Source organism: Numida meleagris, chromosome 26 (assembly GCF_002078875.1).
Source record: "Numida meleagris isolate 19003 breed g44 Domestic line chromosome 26, NumMel1.0, whole genome shotgun sequence".
NCBI classification, from domain to species: domain Eukaryota; kingdom Metazoa; phylum Chordata; class Aves; order Galliformes; family Numididae; genus Numida; species Numida meleagris.
Window position 1 is genome coordinate 3,759,905 of NC_034434.1, and position 17,262 is coordinate 3,777,166.

At 62.4% G+C, this 17,262-nt stretch overlaps 3 protein-coding genes across 9 annotated transcripts in view; 1 reads left to right on the forward strand and 2 right to left on the reverse strand.

Moving 5' to 3' along the window:
* The window catches only part of IKZF3 (IKAROS family zinc finger 3), a 25,567-nt gene extending 22,280 nt beyond the window's left edge, over positions 1-3,287 (reverse strand). For 2 of the 7 annotated variants that reach the window (XM_021378142.1, XM_021378141.1), the window contains exon 1: positions 2,969-3,287. In XM_021378142.1, the coding sequence (XP_021233817.1) occupies positions 2,969-3,272 (304 nt within the window). In that variant the 5' untranslated portion in view covers positions 3,273-3,287. The other 5 variants (XM_021378150.1, XM_021378149.1, XM_021378146.1 and 2 more) reach the window with 5 other exon arrangements.
* Positions 4,562-10,781, forward strand: ZPBP2 (zona pellucida binding protein 2). The gene is made up of 8 exons (XM_021378215.1): positions 4,562-4,730; positions 5,242-5,316; positions 5,730-5,855; positions 6,357-6,518; positions 7,103-7,321; positions 7,940-8,025; positions 8,520-8,697; positions 8,830-10,781. The coding sequence occupies exons 1-8, from the start codon at positions 4,625-4,627 to the stop codon at positions 8,928-8,930; spliced, it is 1,053 nt and encodes a 350-aa protein (XP_021233890.1). The 5' UTR covers positions 4,562-4,624; the 3' UTR covers positions 8,931-10,781.
* Positions 13,382-17,262, reverse strand: LRRC3C (leucine rich repeat containing 3C). Its single transcript, XM_021378224.1, has 2 exons — positions 17,243-17,262; positions 13,382-15,473 (listed from the first exon to the last, which is right to left on the reverse strand). The coding sequence occupies exon 2, from the start codon at positions 15,354-15,356 to the stop codon at positions 14,616-14,618; it is 741 nt and encodes a 246-aa protein (XP_021233899.1). The 5' UTR covers positions 15,357-15,473; positions 17,243-17,262; the 3' UTR covers positions 13,382-14,615.

Consider the following 17,262-nt stretch of genomic DNA (forward strand, 5'->3'; position numbering starts at 1 on the left):
CCCAATGGAAAAGGCAAAAGGAGATCCACCCAATGGAAAAGGCAAAAGGAGATCCACCCAACACAGCTTTTCAACATTTGCCCCCGTTACCCCCTAAAGACGAGCGCTCCGCTCCCGTTTCCCAGCAGCGGGTCTAAGAGTCGGGCTGGGGGCCGTGCTGTGGGTGAGGGGTTGGGTTGGACTCGGTGATTGCAGCGCTCTTTTCCAGCATGGGCGGTTCCATGGCTCTGATCTGTGATTCTGTGTTGCACATCGTTCCCATTTCCCTTAACGAGCTCTCACCAAAGGGCAGGAAGGGAAGGAGAGTCGCTGAGGATGGGCATTGCAGTGACCCAAGCCACCAGCAGCCCAAGCTCCTCGGCCTGAAGACAAGCTGTTAAGTAGTGGCACTTATAAAACATCTCCAGTAATTAAATCAGACCTCCTGTCCTTGCACGAGTACAAGCTTTTCATGGAGCCTCTCTTCTCAGAGCCACAAATTTCACCTTAACTTGTGTCATAAGCGAGGTCATGGGACCGAATGACACAAAGTTCAAATCTTCACTCTATCTGCACGAGAAATACCCAATTACCTCACATTTCAAGCTTCTAATTTGCCTTTGTTTCATTTTATCGTAGCAGGAAGTGTGAAGCGCTGGGAGGCAAATGGCCCCATCCGTACCCAGAGCACCGACACGGAAACATCAGACGCAGCCAAGAGCGCTCTCCCTGCTGTTGGTTCTGACTCCACATCCAAATAACACGGCCACCTCAATTAAACCAAGCCTCGCAGCTTTGCAAATAATTACTGCTGAGGCAAGAGGCTTGAATCCCCGTTATTCCGTGCTGCTTTAACCCTATCTGGGTGGCACCGCTTTACCAACCCGCCGTGCTCGGCAGGACACGGCTGCTCCTATGGGAGCAAGGCTGCCGCGATCACTGGGTGCAGCTCAGCAGCACAGCCATGGTGCATGGGCCCTACACAGCTCTGCACGCTTCCAGCAGAGCGTGCTCAGTCACTCTGCTCAGCGCTGAGACCATCCCTGCCTATTTATTTACACTGAAGCATCACGAATCCCTGCCCACGGGCGCTGCTGGGCAGCACGGCGCTCCTCAAGGGGCCCGAGTACAAAATGCCACGGAGCATCTCTTCTCCGTGCAGAAGTTGCCCAATCCCTGCATCGCTTTAAGCCCCAGCATCCACTCATCCTTCCTACGTTCACCCGAAGCAGCTCCCTGCAGGCTTAGCAGTATCTCAGCATTTAACCTCCGGTGTCAAGATTTAAGCTCAGGTCTCTTTCCTGAGTCAGATATTCCAATCCCAATCCTTCACGGCGCCGAGCGCGCGTGCCACGATCCCCGGCCCTGAACAAACGTCCGCGCTTCTCCCCAGCGTTCTGAAAAGCGCGAGGTGGGAACTCACTTACAGAGCACGTCGGTCCTGGCAGAGAGGGGTCCGAGAGCGGCCGGCCGGGCACCGGGAGGACACCAGGCACCGGGAGGACACCGGGTGATGGGAGGACACCGGGCGCCGTGGCTGCAGCCGAGCGCAGCGCTCCGTTAGGAAGCAGAAGTAACGTTCCTGTGCCTCTGAGAGCCGGCCTGGGCCCTCCCGTGCGCTGCGCCGGGAGGCGAAGCGAGCACGAATATTCAAATAGCTCGTTAGAGAAGCGGTGCGGCACCGCGGCGCGCAGCCACGTCAGTGCCCTGCCCTGCAGCCTGGCCCGTCCGCAGAAGCAACGGGACGGTCTACCTGGGTCTTAGCTGATAAAATAACCGCAGGCTGCGGGATGGAGGCGGCTGGCGCTGCGATGACCTTACCTCTCTGCTTCCCAAGGGAGAGCCACACCATTGCCTTCTCACTTCTTGACCCGACAGCGCTGCAGAGCTGACGTCCTTTTACATCCCCTTTGCCACCAGCCCTCTGAGTGCAGCACGGAGCAGACACGGCCCCTTCCTCCTCTCGGCCTCTCCCAAGAGGCTCAACACGCTGAGAGAAAGGAGCCCAGCCCCTGCCCTGCAGGAAGACTCCCACGGCCACGCACGGAGCAAACAGCGCGGCCCCTCGTGCTCCTCGCAGATTTCCCACTGACCTCAGCAGCGCTCGGAACACAAGTCCCATGGAAAGAGCTGCGCAGCACTTAGCGCACCCGGAGGGAACGCCGTGTAACGCCGTCTCCTACACCGATTCCATCCGTGAGCACGACCTCAGCCTCACGGACTCATCCCCCACCCCGCGTGCAGCCCCCGAGCCCCAGGGGTTGTTTCCACGTTAGCTCCTAAGCGTGCCAAAACAGGAAGGCAAAGCGGCTTCTTCAGTGAGCGCAGCCACACGAGGGAGGAAACGAAGCCCCACGGAGAGCAGCGCTGCCGCCGAGATACGGTGCCAGCCCTCGGGCGGCGGCACCCCGACCGAGTCAGATTCTGCACGAGATAGCACTGACATAACAACACGCGTTTAAAAGCCGAAGGACAAAGTTGCTTTCAAATAGAAAACTGCCTCTCATTTTAAATAACCCGACCCTGAAGTTATCAGCACGCAGCGGAACCCAGGCTGCAGCCTCTAACCGAGGAGTTTGGGCAGCGCGGGGTGAACCCAGCCCCGAGGGGGCACTTAGTGGAGCCTTTTTCCGGGCTTCTTTTGAAAAAAAAAAAAGGGCGATGTGTTCTCCTTCACAAGCGAATCGTGCTGCAGCCCGACGCTAATGCACAGCTTGGGCTTTTGCTGCTCCTGGAAGCTGCAGGGAGGCTTTACAAGAGGAAAGAAACCAGCGCGCCCGCTCGCTCCTTAACGCGCAGAGTATGAAGGCGCACGCAGCCCCAGCTGCATCGCCCGCGTCGGGACGCTGCTGAAACCGGAGGGTGGGGGGGAATAAAGGCGAGCCCCTCCCTCCCATAGCAGCGCATCTCGCGGTCCCGTTCCCCCGCGGCCGGGAGCGGCACCGGAGCTCCAGCGCTGCGGGGTCGGTGCTGCGCGGCCGCCCCTCACCTGCGCGATCCGAGCGCTCCGCTCCGCTCCGTTCCGCCGCCCCGAGTCCCCCCGCATCCGGCCCGGCCCGGTGGGAGGAGAGCGGAACGGAGCGCGGCGGAACGGAGCGGGGGAGGAGGGCTGAGCCCCCGCCGACACGGGGGGCTCCGGGCGCTGCGGGGGCAGCGGCGAGCAGAGGTTGGGGTGTTGTGTCCTCGGGCGGGGTGCTCGGTGCAGACGTGGAGCTGTTGGAGGACCACAACAGCCATCCCAGGGGTGGAACACCCACACCATGGGACAGGCTGGGAGAGCCGGGGCTGTGCATCTCGGGGAGGAGAAGGCTCCAGGACGCCTACAGTGGCCATTCGGTACCAATAGGAAGAAGGGGACAGACTCCTTAGTGGGATCTGCTGTGACAGGACAAGGAGAAATGGTTTCCAACTGAAAGAGGGGAGATTTGGTCTGGATATAAGGAAAAAGATGTCTACAGTAAGGGCGGTGAGGCGCTGGCACAGATTGCCAGAGAGGTGGCAGTGCCCCATCCCCGCAGACACCCAGGGTCAGGGGATGGGCTCTGAGCTCCTGATGGAGCCGTGGGTGTCCCTGTTCAGCACAAGGAGTGAGGCCAGAAGGCCTTTGGGGGTCCCCTCCAACTCCAATGATTCCGTGACTCCAGGGGGTAGCACTCCTGCAAGGCTCAGGTGCGCTCCCATGGGCAGAGCCAAGCATCCCCAAGGATCCCTGCCCAAAGGATCCCATGGATCCCAGCCACCCATCCCACCTGGAGCTGGCAAACAGCCGCCTCCAGCTCACACCTCCGTGCGTGAATTTATCAGATTAAAGGAAAACAATAATTAAAAGTGCCATTTCTGCCCCTTAGCACCACATCCAGCGAGATAAGCGGAGCCATGACCCGCTACGGTAAAGCCAGCCCGAAACAAAGCTCAGTGCTCAGGGAGCAATTTGTCTTCTGAGCTCACAGCAAGCACTGATATGCCAGCACTGCAGGAATGCTGCCTGCAATGCCTTCAAAGGCCAACACCTATCGCACAGGGAGCACTTGGCACTGGTAGAGCTGCGACTCATGCTGTGCCAGCGGACGGTGAGCAGCCCAGGGCTCCACCACGCACACAGCGGTGCCCACGCACACGAGTGACCTTGCCACGTGGTTTCCTTTGGGCGCCAGTGGCCCCGATGCCGTTTACACGTCACATCAACCACCACTGACCTCTTCACGTGCTGACGTCCACAGACCCAGCGCTCCTTGGACTTGGGACCACGTGGAGCGGACTCCACTCTTGGGAGCACCCGAGTTTTGCGGAGATAAGATGAGAACAAGACTCTTGTTACCTGGTTTTCTTAACGCTGCTATTGAAAAGCAAAGCAAACTGCAAAATTTACGTCCCTCTGTATCCCTGGGGGACCTCTGCCTCCGACACCGAGCACCCCACTGAGCTGAAAGGGGCTGAAAAAGGCCAGAAACACCCCCAAAAAAGCGCAGGTTGTGGGAGGAAAGGTGGCTGACCACGGGGCTGGGACTTCTCTCCCACTGGGGCCCTGTGTGGGGCAGGCCAGTAGCAGCAAGGGGAGGGCAGAAAGGGCCGTTGGAACCCCCCCGCCCGTTGGAACCCCCTGCCCGTTGGCCTCACGCAGGGGTGGCTGTTGAGCGGGGTTGGCATGGCGGGGGGCGGTGGGAGGCCACGCTCCCCCCAGCGAGCCCTGCTGGGGATGGCAGCCATCGTGGCAGCGGTGGTGGAGGCATGTTGGGGCGCTCCGGGAAGAGGTAGCGAGGGGGTCTGAAGGCACAGCCCCCCCAGAAGGGTGCAGGGGATCTGGGGGAGGCTGAGGGATGGGGGCACCTCGTGGGAAGGCCGTTCAGCACTCGGTGACAGCCATGGGGTGGGGAGGGGTCCGGCCGCGGTCCCCCAGCACAGTGCTGGAGGGGATGCCGTGAGCCCAGAGCTCTCCCATGGAAGCTCTCATGCTTCAGCACCCACCTGACGAAGGCACCGTGTCACTGCCATCCCACTGAGCCCCCGGGGGTCAGCATGAGAGCACGGGTTGCTGGGGGGGTTTAGAGCTCTGTATGGGTTTGTTCTTTTCGTTGGTGAAGTGGGATGCCCGGCTCGCCTGGGCCCTGCTGCATCACAGCTGCAACCTGGGCACCAAAGCAACAAGAAGCACTGAGGCAGCAACACATGGGGCAGTGCATCAGGAGGGGGAGCAAGGCCAGGACGGAGCAAACAGCTGCACCGCTGGATTTCTGTCTGTGATACTCATCCTTTTCCCTACAGCTGCACCTGAGGAAGGCCAACTTTCCATTGGTTTAGTTCGGAAGAACGTGATCTACGGCAACGTTCGACATCCAGGTAGAGCTGCCCGGCTGCAAACACACACGGCGTTAGATCTCAGGAGGCTCTTGGGGTGGCACTGGGGTGCTGTGAGCATCCTGTAAGCAGCACAGTCAGCACTGCGCTGCAGAACACCACCGTGATGGCACGCAGCAACGGGAAGGTGTGAGCTGGGCAATGCGTGCGTCCCCTGGTGCTGCAGGGGAAGAAGTGATATCTAAATGAGGGACAGACCCTCAGCGCCCCAGCTGCTGCTCCGGGTCCAGCCCTTGGTCATCTCCCAGCATCATGGGGATGCTCCCTTCTGCTGCTTCAGTCCCAAGACGAGAAACAAGCTTGGCCTCCCGCTACGTGCGCTCCCAAAGCGTTTTGTGGTTTCCTTCAATGCAAACATCCCACGTCATTGACCTTATTATTCTCTCGTATTGCAGAGAACGTGTACGTTAAAATGCTCACCAATAGCCCAACCCTGGTGTGCATGGACTTGTCTCTTTCTCAAGAAGAAATAATAGATCCCAAGTATTCATGGACCGGTCCAGATGGGATGAGTTTAGAAGGTGAGAGGCTCCGCTCTGCCCATGCAGGGTTCCCACTCTTCTCCCTCTGCCTGAGGCCCTTCTTCCAGAGCACTCACAGCGAGGGCTTCCCACGAAACAGCCCCTGGGAGTCAGGAAAACTGGGGCAGAAAACCAGCTCTGCTCCCACTATGAGGGGAAAAGCTGAGCGCAAATGGCCGGGTTGGTCACTGCACCCAAAATCTCATTTCCCTTCTTTCTATCAATGCCACTCTGCAACGCCATGGTGGGGCCCTCGGGTTTTGTCTCCCAGATTCTGACCTTAGAATACATCTCCTTTCTCCCTCTAAAATACCAAATGCTCGGGATGAAAGGAAACTTGCTGCAAGCCCCAGCGCTCCAATTCAGCCCGTTTCAGACTAATGCAAACCAGTGTGTCACAGAACGCCGTTGCACACCTCCTCCTCCTTAAGAGCTCTGGATGAGCAGGGCACCAGGAGCCTCGCATTCGCAGCCATCACATCCCTCCTGCTTCTATTCCAGGGCAAGGATATGCGAATCTCACGGGTGCTGGGGAGCTGGTGCTGCAGGGCTTCCAGGCGTCCATGTCCGGGGCCTACACGTGCACGCTGTCCCACAGAATCATAGAGACCTCAGCACAAGAAGAAGTAGATGTGGCCAATACCTACAGGTTCATGGTGTATGGTAAGGGGGGGGTGGTTTCCAGCAAGCCAACGCACGTAGCCCTTGTGGTTCCTTGGGTTTGTGGCACGCCTGTTTATTCCAAAGCTTGGTGAACGGAGGGTGCTGGCATTTTAGCCCTATATTTATATATATATACACATTCAAATATCCAAAGGTTGCCACCAAGAGTATGTGGCAACTGAAAGAGTAAAATGCAAAACTCCACCCTGCACAAGAACCAAGCCGCCTGCAGCAACCCCAGCGTCACCCAGCAGCTGCAAACCAGGACTGTGCAGCAGCTCCAGCACCCAACCTTGCATCAACCCCATCCACACCATGACAGCGTGGGCAGCCCCGTGTTTGTTTCCCCTCCTGCCCCTCCTTTAGGAGCAGAGCTTCACACCTCGAGCACAAAACCCTAACGAAGGAGCCCCTTAAGGTTTGCGTCAGCCACAGCAAGGCTGCGAGCGCTCCGCTCTGTTAACGAGCAAACTATTTACGCTTTTGCTTCCGAACACGAGCCTGTATTTCAGCTGCAAAGCGCACGGGTGTGAAGGCGAGGCGGGCACCAGCCCGAGCCCCATTGCACCGCCTGTTTCTGGCAGCGTACAGGGAAGCTGACCGCGTGTACCAGGTCTCGGTGCGCTTCACTGCCAAGGGCTGCGAGCTGGCAGCCAACGCGCGCTTCGTGGAGGAGCTGAAGAAGATCGTGGAGAACCTCATCCTGGACCTGACGTGCCGAGTGGAGGGGCTCTCGTACCGCTGCCATTCCCTCGAGGTTCCCCACCGGCACTCCCCGAGCGAACTCTTCGTCTCTTTCCGAGGTAACGGGTCTCCGCGCCCGCGGAGGAGCGATGGGTTTTGTCGCTGAACGCCGATGCGCGCACCCCCCCCCGCCCGGAGCCCGTTCCCCCCCGCGGCCGCTGCGCTTTCCCTTCCCGGCCCACAGATGGAGCCAGAACGCAGCGGGAGCGCGCAGCGGAGCCCCAAAGCCCCGAAGTGACCGGGAGACCTCAGCCCCCCGCAGCAGAGGCGCTGCGGGAGAACCCGGGGCCGCCCCCCGCACCCCCCCAGCTCACCAGCCCTGGCCCAGCTCCCGCTCCCACCGCTGGGGAGGCACCGGCAGCTCCGCGCTCCTGTGACTCCTCTTCCAAAATCAGCACCCACCCAGCGAAGGGAACCTTCCCCAAAGTGCCGCTTGGCAGGAGGCAGCGACAGAGGGGAGGAGAAATCACTGCCCTCAGCACATGAGAGGGAAAACGAGGGGGGGGGGGGGGGTGAGAGGACAAGGGGACCACCACGGAACACCAAAGAACGCAGTGCAGGATTTCATCTGTTGGTGTTTTCCCTGAAACAAACCCAGAGACGCAGGCTGCACATTGGCCATAGCGGATTCTCAAAGAAAACTCCGCTACCGTGCATCTTTTTCCACCCCCCTACAGTGAATCCCTTTGCTCTGGGATGGGAAGATCTCTGCGGCCGCCCTCCCCGGCACTGCGAGGACGCCACGAACCGGAGAGCTCAGCAGGTTCTGTGCCATCGCCCTCTGCGCCGTGAGGGGGGGGGGGTCGGGTCACCCAGCTGCCCCAGCTCTTGTGGGATTAATCCAGCGATGACTGATGGAGCTCAGATAATTAAATTCGGGATGGGAATCTGCTTTTAAAGGTCAGACTGATCCACACACTCACACACACACACACAAAACACAACGGTTCTTTACGTCCACCTCCTCAACGTAAGGAATCGAACGCAGACATTTATCTCAGCGGGCTCCCGGCTCTCGAGGCTAAATCTCAGATCTGTGACTCTGTAAATGGAATTCAATGTGAATCAGACCCGCTCCAGCTGATCTGAGATGGGTGACCTCCTCCATGCCAGCACACGCCACCCCAGCACACCCCCGTGGGCTGCCAGGCCCCAGCCCCGATTTCCCCCTCCACGAATTCACCTTTATGAATGAATGCTTTCAACCCCGAACCAACGGACGCTTCCCTTCATTTCTCCGATGTTTCCTCATTTCAGGCGACAGACCGAATCGGGGAGTTCTTCAGGAAGCAGACGTACACTCTGAAGCACGAGTTCCGGATCACTCCTACCATACATTACGTGGAGGGCAGCTTCTCCGTGACCCCCATCGACAGCTGCCGCCCGGGCTTCGGGAAAAACAACGTCACCCACCGGAGCTGCGCCGGCTGCTGCGGTAACGGGGCACCCCCAGGTCCACAGGGCACATCAGCTGCGATGGGAAGGCGCTCGGCCTTCGGTGCTGCCAGAAATCGGGGTGTTCCCATTCCCCTTTTGGGGAGGTTGATGGGCTCTGTTCTCTTCGCAGTGGTGTGCAGCCCCGGGACGTACAGCCCCGACAGCGCTGTCAGCTGCAGGGTGTGCGCGGGGCACCGCGGTGCGAGGTACGGAGCCAAGTCCTGCCCATGAACGTGGCACAGAAACTGGAGGTGTGAAAGCATCGTTGGTTTCGTGATGGCCTCTTGGCGCTGAGCTCCCGGCCCTGGAGCCCTGCACCCACTTGGAGCAATGGCCGAGCTCCCCCACTCACGCACCCCTGCTGTAATTCCTGCATTCAGGCATAAAATGGGGTGTTCATTCAGGGTGAGGCGATCCGTGTGCGTCCCAAAGCCGCTGCTTCCCAGAGCCTGCTCCCTGGGGGGGGACCCCAAACACTGCACTGTGCTCCAGGGGGGGGAGGGCACTGAGGGGTCCTGGCAGTGGAGCGGGATGAGGTGCTGAGGTCACGTGTGCCAGAATCCCCATGGGAAGTTACCCAGAGGTGTGAAGTACTGAATCCTCACCCTTCAGGAACACAAATGCGCTTCCCTTGGCTTTCCCCTTTTCTTTATGTGTGGAAGGTTCTGTTGTGCCCGGTGCGGGGCTGGATGGATCCTTGCTAACTGCTGCCTTTGCTGTGGGGCGTTCTGCACTGCGCCCGGCGCTGGGAGTCCATACGAGCCATGGGGTGTGGGCGGGTGTCTGAGATGGGCCTTAATGAGTTCAGCCCTAACGAGATCCGCAGTGCAGGTGGGAGATGAAGAACGCTGCCCTTACGGCTCAGCCTGTCCACCAGGAGGGAGCAGGGATGTCCCGGGGAGGGAGGGATGGAGGCTGCTGAGCCTTCTCCACCTGGTGCTGCTGCACCCTTTCCTCCCTCCATCCAAGTACTGGTGGCACAGCCCCACTCGCTGCCCAGCAGCTCATACCCTGGCAGCAGCTGTGAGCTCCCAGGATCAGCAGTGGGTCGAGATCAGAGCTGCCAGAGCGCCGAGAAGACAGGAGAGCTCTCAGCTCAGCAAAGGCTTGCTCCCATCCATTCTGCAAGGCGAGCTGCTGTACCCGCAATCGATTGTTTTGCTCATTAAGCAGCATTAGGGCAGATTCTACTCCAGTGCTTTCAGTCCATCCCCAGGAGCACTGCCTGCCCCCCTGTCCCACATGGCACAGAGCTTTGTCAGCCAATCACCAGAGCTGCTGCCCTCCTGCCTGCCCCACAACCCCTGGGGGGAGCACAGGAGAGCTCCTGGCCCCTTCTACTCCCCATTATGGGGCAGCTGAGCAGCTGCTGTGGTCCCACCATGCACAGAGCAGCAGCCCCAGCTCAGATCCCATACGCAGCCACGGAGCTCGGTGCCGTCAGCCCAGCTCCATGCAGCGCCAGCTCACACAGGAGAGCCCTGCCCGCTCAGCACCCACCACTTCTCACAGCGCCCAGAAATCCCTCTGTGAGTATTCATCCAAAAACCGACCAGATTCCGCCCAGTTTAGCTCATCCACGCTGACAGCCGGGCAGCAGAAGGCAGCGCGGGCACAGACCGTGCTCAGAGCTTCTCGGAATCACGGCTTATTAAGTGCTGATGGATAAGATGTGCATCTGAACCGCCCGTGGGGCGACCACCGCCGCTGCCAAATGGACCCCGCTCGGCTCGGGGGGACGCGGCAGAAGGGCTGTGCTCCCTGCACTCCTCTTTCACAGCAAAGAAATGTCACATCCATAAACTGCTACGTGAAGCAGCAGCAAGCGGGCGCTGAGCGGCCGCAGGGTCAGGATTCAACACTGGCCACCTCCTCTCCCAGCCTCTTTTTTTTTTTAAAGCAGCGGGGCAGGAGCAAACTCCCACGGCAACTCAGGTTCCGCAGTGAGCCCTGAGAATCTGCAGAATTGGATCAAACCTTTCGGCTTCGTGCCGCAGAGGCTGTGCCATCAGGACGGTGCAGATCTCCAGGACACAGCACACACCTTCAGGGCAGTTCTTTTCCTCCCCCACAGCCTCAGCAGCTCCCAGGGGGGTCCCAGCCCCCCCCCCCCCCACCGCTCCCAGCCCCCCCTCAGGCTCTGCTCCCCTCCCAGCCACAGTGCTGCTTCAGCCCCAGGTCCAGCCACATGGCCACAACGCTCTCCATAGAGAAAAGGCCTCGAAGATGGGGATGCGTTCCCTCAAATCAATTCACGGCTTTGAGCTTCGCACCCCCCCCAGCCTCGTGCCCCGCAGCCAGGAGCCCGACCCGCTGCCTGCAACCCAGCGCCGGCATCAGAGCTGCGTTTCCCCGCCTGGAACAAACCCCTCCAGGAGCGCTGCCCGGCGCGAACCGCGCACTCACCGTGGAGCTGCTGCAGGCACGGAGCAGGCGCTGGGTCTGCCGGGGCGACAGCGGCATCACCGCGGTGCTGCAAAGGGTTTCTGCTGTGGGTCAGCTGCAGGGACTTCAACACAGCTGGGCGTGCAGGGGAGCGGCCCCAGGGCTATGGGGAGAGCCTGGGGTGGGGTTAACAGGGGAGGGGCAGCACCAGGTGCTGTGCGTCAGCCGCGCCTGTAATGCGACCCAGCTGGGATGGGGGCAAGCACGGGGACAAACGCTGGGGACAAACACGAGGGGGCAGCAGGGGCTGTGACAACGCCCGGACGGGGCCGTTCTGCGGAGCCAAAGGGGCCGGCGGCTGAAAAACGCGAAGTGCGCGCGGGCGCAGCAGCCCCGGGGCGCTCCTCGAAGGATGCGATCCTCGCAGGAAATGGAGCGGCGTTTTCAAGTGCTCTGCTGAACCAGAACCGAGGTCGGCAGCGCTGCTTCCCGGCACCCGAAGCCCGGCCTGGGGCGAGGACGTGGGATCCCAGTGGGCAGACAGACAGACGGACACGAGCGGCAGTGCCAGGTGTCCCCGCGTCCCCAGTGAGGCAGGAAGATGACGGAGGCTCCAGGCTCCATCACTGTCACCAGAAGGGGCAACCCCACCAAAACCTCCCCAAGTCGCCAAGAAAAGGCCCCAGGAGCCTCCTAAAACCCTCCCAAAATCCCCTCCAAAACTTCCCCTAAAATCTCCCCCCAGAACTCCCCCCAAATCTCCCCGTAATCCTCTCCAAATCCGCTCCAAATCTTCCCCAAATTCCACACAGGCCTCTCCAAAACCTCCCAGGAATCTCCCCAATGCACCGCCAACAACCTCCCCAAAGCTCTCCCCAAATCCTCCCCCAAATCTCTCCAAAATCACCCCCAGATCCCCCCCCCCAGGCCCCCCCAGCCCCGCAGTGCTCTCAGCCCGCTGCCTGCCCAACATTTTCCATGCAGCACTGTCCCCATGCAGTGTCCTGCCAGGATTCGTGGGTCCCTTGCAGGCCGCCAGTCGCCGTGATTCGCTCTTGGCAGCGGTGCCACCGTACATGGGTTTTTTGTGTTGAAAATAAATACATAGGATCCTCCGGAGCCGGAGCGCCGCTGGCGAAGTGTGGGTCGGCCTTCGTCACCGCGTAATTGCCACCGTTTGTTCTAATTATTTAGAAATATCTTTCATAATTGTGGAAATTAAACCATCAGACATCCTTCCTTCCCTCTGCTAAATCGAATCATTGCGAGGCTCAGGACGCGGCCCGGGGCCAGCGTTGGTGAGCGCTCCTCGTGCGTGGACCCAAAGGGATTTGCTTCACCAACCAACACGGCACATCCTGCAGCCAGAGCACCCCCGACCCAGGGACAGAATTCGGGGCCATGAGCAGCTCTGCTAACGAAGGGCCGCGGCCTTGGATGCCCATGACAGAGGTGTGGGGATGCCTGATGCAGTGCAGCATGCGCTGCTCCCTCTGCCGTCGCGGATCCTGGATGGTAAATCCGCAGCGCAGCTGGAAACAAATCGCCCAGAACGCGATGCCCCAGGGGATGGGTTTCTCACCTCACCCACAGAGCTGTGATTCCAGGAGTGCCGGGAGGACCCGTCCCGACTCCCACATCCCCATCCCAACAGCAGCCGGGGCAGGAGCGAGGTGGGGGCACTGGGACAGTGGCTGGGGCACCACGAGGGCAGGTGCCAGGGACCCCCCCCCGCGGGCAGCCCAGTGCTACCCAGCCCCCCCAGGAGGCACCAGCAGGAGCGGGGGGGCTGCAATCTGCTCGTGGGGCAGCCGCCATCTGCTCGGGGTTGGGGGCAGCCGGGTGAGGGCACGGTTGAGGTCCCGCGAGCGGGAGCTGTCGCTCCGTGTTAGTTCTGGGATTGCACACCTCCCGGTGCCCGTTCTCTGCTGGTGAGCCAGCACAGCGCTGGGGACCTCACGGGGAGCTGTGGGGGGTGGGCATGGGGTCGGTTCATCTCTGCCCCCTGTGCCACACCATGGCCCTGCTCTGGTCTGATGGGGACGGGCAGGCAGGGAGCAGCACAGCGGCCACGGCTCAGGGACAGAGCACGGAGCGGTGACCTGAGCCGCCAGGGCTCATTAATTCCAGGCCAAGGTAGGGTTACCTGCGGTGTCCTGTTTCTGAGAGCCCCGCGCAGCAGCAGAGCCCTGTGGGTGTGACGGAGATGCCGGCACCCTCATCCCCTCCTCATGGCTGGGGGTCCCCGGGGGTCCCCAACACGAGCGGCACTGGTGCAAGGCGTGACCACCACTGGCTCCAAAGTAAAAGCCAATTTATTGTCGTATAAAGTAAGAACATGAAAGGTCCCTTCAAACAAAACACTCCTCGGGAGATGGTGCCCCGGGGGCTCGGTCCGGTTCCCCCCACCCCTGTGCTCCGCCGTGGGGAGGGGGCAGAGGGGCTGAACCGGGGGCATTTGTGCGTTGGGGCTGTGCTGGGGGTGTAGGCACTTGTGGAGGGCGCAGGCACCGCTCCCCACAGCCCCGTCCATAGGCACCGGGCACTGGGGGGATGGAGGGGGCCCGAGCCCTGCCAGCCCCAGATGCGCGGGGCGGGCGCTGCCGGAGGTGTCGGAGCAGCTTTGGTTGGTGCTCTCGGTGAGTTAAGGCAGTTGAGCTTCAGTTGGTTTAAAAAAGGACAAAACCAGCGACGGGAGCCAGAGGGGCAGGCGTGGGCTGCCTTCAACCCTGCACCCCGTCCCTGACGCCGACCCCAGGAGCCCAACGAGGAGTGTTAAAAAGGGACATGTGGGGCCGAGGGGACGTTCGGGCTCCTGGCAGCGGCGCAGGGAGTGGGAGGAGGCGGAGGAGCGGCCGCCTCGGCCCCATCCCAGCGCTGTCACAGTGAGCGGTCGCAGCCGTGAGTCCTTGAGAGAGAGCGGAGCCGCGGTGGGGCCGGAGCCACTGACCCAGAGCACCGACCCCCTGTGTCCTCGGATCCCCATCAGCACCCACCGCCCTCAGCACAGGGCACAGCCCGGGGGGCTCCGTTCCCATTTTCACCGAAACACTCAGAGGGGGAGGTCCTGTCTTCATCCCCCGTGCCCATCTCTGGGTGAGGGCAGCAATGGGGCGGCAGCACCAGCTCAGGAGATGGGAGCTGGGGCCGTTGCCCACCACTGTGTACACTGCGTACCCTCATCCCCATCCATTTGTCCCATAGGGCTGCAGCCCACAGCCCGCACCCCCCCGGGCCCTGCAGCGCCAGGAACATCCCCAGGGCAGCAGAGGGTAAACCAGAGGGATTAAAACACCGATGTCGTTAATGCCCCAGGGATGGCTGCAAAGGAAATCAAACAGTTTCAAACCAAGTCCTCCCATCTGGAGCGGTGCCGTGCAGTTGGTGGGGGCACGCTCAGGTCTCCCCTGCCAGTAACCGATCACTGAGAACCGATCATCACCCCCCACCGCGGCCGTGTCCTCTCGCTGCCCCCGTTGGACACCGCTCCCCAGGAATGCCACCAGGACGTCCCCCCGCCCCCGGCCCCGCTCACACCACGGTGCTGATGGTGGACGACTCCTCCGAGTGCCGCTGCTTGCTGGGCAGCGACTTGAGGTACTCCAGGTGCCGCCGCGCGTCCTCCTGGTTCTGCCGCACGTAGTACACCAGGTAGGAGATCACCATGGCGAACCAGCCGAACATGGTGACCAGCATGGCAATGTCCGTCGTCTTTTTGTACACGTTGCAGAAGTCCGTGTCGGCGATCACCTGCAGGAAGGCTTTGCCCACGTGCTCCTCCTGCAGCGCGGAGTCGCAGACGATGCCGGCGGAGGAACCGGCCGCCAGGTCCACGGCGCGGATCAGCTCCTGCAGCCGGCAGTCGCACAGCCAGGGGTTGTTGGAGAGGTTCACCTTGGCTTTCACGTTGCTGAGGGCGTCCTTGCTGAGCGACACCAGCCTGTTGGAGGACAGGTCCAGCGAGCGCAGGTGGTCGGCCAGCCCGCGGAACGCCCCGCTCTCGACGGCGGCGATGGCGTTGTGGGACAGGTCCAGCTCCAGCAGCAGCGGCAGGTCCCGGAAGGCGTCGCGGGGCAGGAAGGGGATGCGGTTGGAGTCCAGGTAGAGCTTGTTGGTGTCGTTGGGGATGTCTTTGGGGACCTCGGTCAGCCGCGCGTTGCTGCAGCGGAAGGTCTTCAGCCCCTCCTCCTCCGAGGGGTAGCAGCCCCTGGGGAAGGCGGCGGCGGCACGCAGGCAGGATGCCAGCAGGACGCCCTGCACGAGCAGCCACATGGTCGTGGGGTGCAGGACGGAGGGCTCTGCCGGGGACGCGGTGCTGCGCCGGTTCCGTCACGCGGCCACCGGCCCCTCGGCTCTCGCCCGCGGCGCTTTGGGCCGGAGGAGGTACATCTGGGACGGGGACACCAAGGGGACAGCGTCAGGATGAGGCGCCCAGGGGCACTGCGCCCACCCGCTGCACCCAACCGCGGGACGGGGATGGGGCCAGGCGGCGCAGCTCGCTCGTCCCCCCGCCACCGGCGGCCGCGCGCGGGGCTCCTGCGCAGCGGGATTAGTTCCCGAGGGGCTGAGCCACCGCACGTCTCCTGTGCAGCAGCTGGGCTGTAACAAACGGCCACGGCTCGGGCTGAGCCGGAGGCGGGGGTGAGATCCCCGCCAAGGTCACCGGCAGTGCGAGCTGCCTGAAGCCAGCGCATCCTGCAGAGCTCCGGGCGAGCTGCAGGCAGGGCCCAGGGGAGCGCCGGCCGCCAGCAGGTTCCCCAGCAGCGCGGGGCCGGCGCAGGCTGGATGCTGGCTCAGGGGCTCCGCTTCCCAGCGCTGCCGGGGCGGACGCAGGGCACGTGCCATGTTTTCTATGGGGTGTTTGATTCGAGGGCACTGGCACAGGGCGGGTGGCTGCGTTGTCCACTGTCCAGTGCCACGCCGGCCCCGGGGCTGGCTGCCCACACCACCCCGTAACCATGGTCCCCGTGCAGCCCTTTATTCCGGAGGGGAAAAACGTCAGCAGGAAAGAAACAAAAAACAGAAAAAGGAAATTCACAGGAGCTGAGCACCAAGCAAGTTCCCAGGGTGGTGGCAGCAGATAAGGCCACGTCCGAGGGCACGAGCTGCTCCGCTCTCCCCACCACAGGCCCCGCTGCGCTGAGGGGCCGCGGCGCGATCGAGGCAGGATGCAAGGACCCTGCATGCATCCCACAATCAATGACATCGGTGTGAAAAGGCAGCCCAGCAGCAGAGCTCTGCTGTGACAGCCCTGCACCGCGCTGCCCGGCACAGGCAGCCCCGGGGTTCCCACGTCCTCCTCCCCACCTGTGGAAGTGGCTCTTTGGGGCTGGGGTCCTGAGCCCCCCGCAAAGCCATCCCGGGGGCTGCTGGGGCTCTGGGGGAGGCTGCCAGGCCTGGGATGGGGCACGGACACAGCTCTCCCTGCTCACTGCTCGGTGCCGTAACTTGGTGCAGCTGCACCAAGACACCCCAAGGTCGCGGCCACATGGAGCCGACCCCGAGCACCCCACTGCGGGCAGCCCCGCACAGGGAGCAGAGCTCAGGGCGGCCGAAGGGCACCGGCACCACCAGCCCCACAGCGGCACCCCCGCGGGGACGGGGAACTGAGCCCCCCAAGGCTGCCAGAAGAACCTGGGGGGGGAGCGCGGGGCTGGGAACGGCTGCGACGGATCCAAATGAGCCGGGATCGGTGATCCGGGAAGGGGGAGCCTGCTCCGCAGGAGCCGGGCGCTGGGGATCCCCCGCGGATGGGATGCGGCTCCCGAGGACCCCACGGGGGGGCCAGGGGGCTCCGGCCGCGGCACTCCGGACCGCGCACGGCACCGAGGGCAGCTCCTGCCCAACCGCGGGGATCCCGGGAACGGCAGCGGAGGGGCCGGGGCTGCCCGCGTCGGGGCTCTGCGAGCACCGGGAGCCGCCGCGCTCACAGAGCAGCCGGGGATGCCCGGGGTTCCCCCCGGCCCCGCTCCAGCTCCGGCTGCGCTCGGCACCGGGGGCGTTGCGGGCGAGGGAAGCCCCGGTAATTCCCCGGGGGAAGCTCGGCGCGGCGCTGCAGGGGACCCCCCCCGACCCCGCCCGCCGCCTCCCGCTCTGCTCCTCCCGAAGCCGGGGAGTACCGGGGAGCACCGGGGTGCGGGGTCCCGGTGCGGACTCACCTGCCGTGCGCACCCCGCGG

Bases quoted from the DNA above. Each gene is read 5' to 3' on its own strand.
- ZPBP2 (XM_021378215.1), top strand. From the start codon at position 4,625: ATGGCGGGGGGCGGTGGGAGGCCACGCTCCCCCCAGCGAGCCCTGCTG. The intron at 5,856-6,356 runs GTGAGAGGCTCC...CTTCTATTCCAG, and splicing joins AGATGGGATGAGTTTAGAAG to GGCAAGGATATGCGAATCTC. The intron at 8,698-8,829 runs GTAACGGGGCAC...TTCTCTTCGCAG, and splicing joins GAGCTGCGCCGGCTGCTGCG to TGGTGTGCAGCCCCGGGACG.
- LRRC3C (XM_021378224.1), bottom strand. From the start codon at position 15,356: ATGTGGCTGCTCGTGCAGGGCGTCCTGCTGGCATCCTGCCTGCGTGCC.